A 1,432-nucleotide genomic window follows, 5' to 3' on the forward strand; every position below is an offset into this window, starting at 1 on the left:
CAGCAGCAACGGAAGCGACAACAGCAGCAAAAGCAACAACAAGAAAAGCAGCCACAGGATGCTGCAGTGGCCCATCATCAGCAGCAGAAGCAGCAGCAGGCAGAACAGCAGCAGCAGCAGCAGCAGCAGCAGATTGCTGAGATATGGTTGACTATAGGAGAAGGCCATAACACTGAGCATCTGCTGCTGCGTCTGCTGCCACCTGCTGCTGCTGCTGCTGCTGCAGCAAGTGCAACAGGAGCAGCAACAGCAGCAAACGCGCCTCTGCAGTTGGAGGTAATTGCTGTTAGTACACCTGCTGCTGCTGCTGCTGCTACTGCTGCTCGTGGGGTGTCTCTGCTACAGCCAGATCTGCTGCTGTCTGTTGCTGCTCTGCTGCAGCAACGACTGCAGCAGACGCAGCAGCGGCGTCTGATGCTGCTGCAGCAGCCTGCTGGCCTCCCCAGGAGGAGACCGGCAGCAGCTAGCAGCAGCAGGCACACCAGCAGCAGCAGCAGCAGCAGAGGCAGCAGGAGGCAGCAAACAGCCTTCCTAGCAGCAGCAATAAATACACGGCCTATACGCATGCAACTCCCTCGTGTTTGTATACATTAATTAATTAATTAATTAATTAATTAATTAATTAATTAATTAATTAATTAATTAATTAATTGTCTCTTATTAATTAAGGAGACAAATAAAAAAAAGAGGAGACAATAAATAAGGAGACAATTAGTGTCTCCTTTTTTGTCTCTTTTTTTTTGTCTCCTTTTTTTGTCTCCTTTTTTGTTTATATAAGGAGACAAATTAGCAGCAAATGTTATTGAGTGATGCAGCAGACTCAAAGCCTTAATAGGACAGTCTGCTGCTGAAAGGAGACACTTGCTGCTGCTGCTGCTGCTGCTGCTGCTGCTGCTGCAGGAGCTGCAGCAGCAGCAGCAGCAGCAGCACAGAGATATATCAATAATAACTTCTTTTTATATATAAAAAAAAAAGGAGACACTATATATGTATAGAGGGATATATACATAACAAATAATAATTAATTAATAAATATATATAGAGAAAAAAAAGGAGACAGGTAAATAGACAGAGAGGAGACAGAGGAAAGAAAATAAATAAGGAGACACAAACAAGAAAGGAGACAAAGAGACAGCTGTCTGTATATAGGGGAAAAAAAAAAGGAGGCACTAATAATAATATATATTATAATAATATTTATATATATAATACTTTATATATATAATATAATTATATATAATATAATAATATATAATAATTAATAAAAAAAAAAAAAAATAAATAAATAAATAATATTTATAAAAAAATAAATAAATATATTCCTTATAAGAAAAATAAATTATAAAAAAGAAGAAAAAATAACGCCGATGTAGCTCAGTCGGTAGAGCGCGAGGCTCTTAACCTCGTGGTCGCGGGTTCGAGCCCCGTCGTC

At 40.0% G+C, this 1,432-nt stretch overlaps 1 protein-coding gene across 1 annotated transcript in view; it reads left to right on the forward strand.

Moving 5' to 3' along the window:
* Positions 1 to 594, forward strand: part of EMWEY_00018420 (hypothetical protein, conserved) — a gene marked incomplete at both ends in the record, with an annotated part of 1,653 nt that extends 1,059 nt beyond the window's left edge. The window contains one exon of the mRNA XM_013477619.1: positions 1 to 594. This exon is cut by the window's left edge and continues 725 nt beyond it. Coding sequence (XP_013333073.1) covers positions 1 to 594 — 594 coding nt within the window.
* Positions 595 to 1,432: the final 838 nt, after the last annotated feature.

Source organism: Eimeria maxima, genomic scaffold (assembly GCF_000499605.1).
Source record: "Eimeria maxima Weybridge genomic scaffold, Emw_scaff156, whole genome shotgun sequence".
Classification (NCBI taxonomy): domain Eukaryota; phylum Apicomplexa; class Conoidasida; order Eucoccidiorida; family Eimeriidae; genus Eimeria; species Eimeria maxima.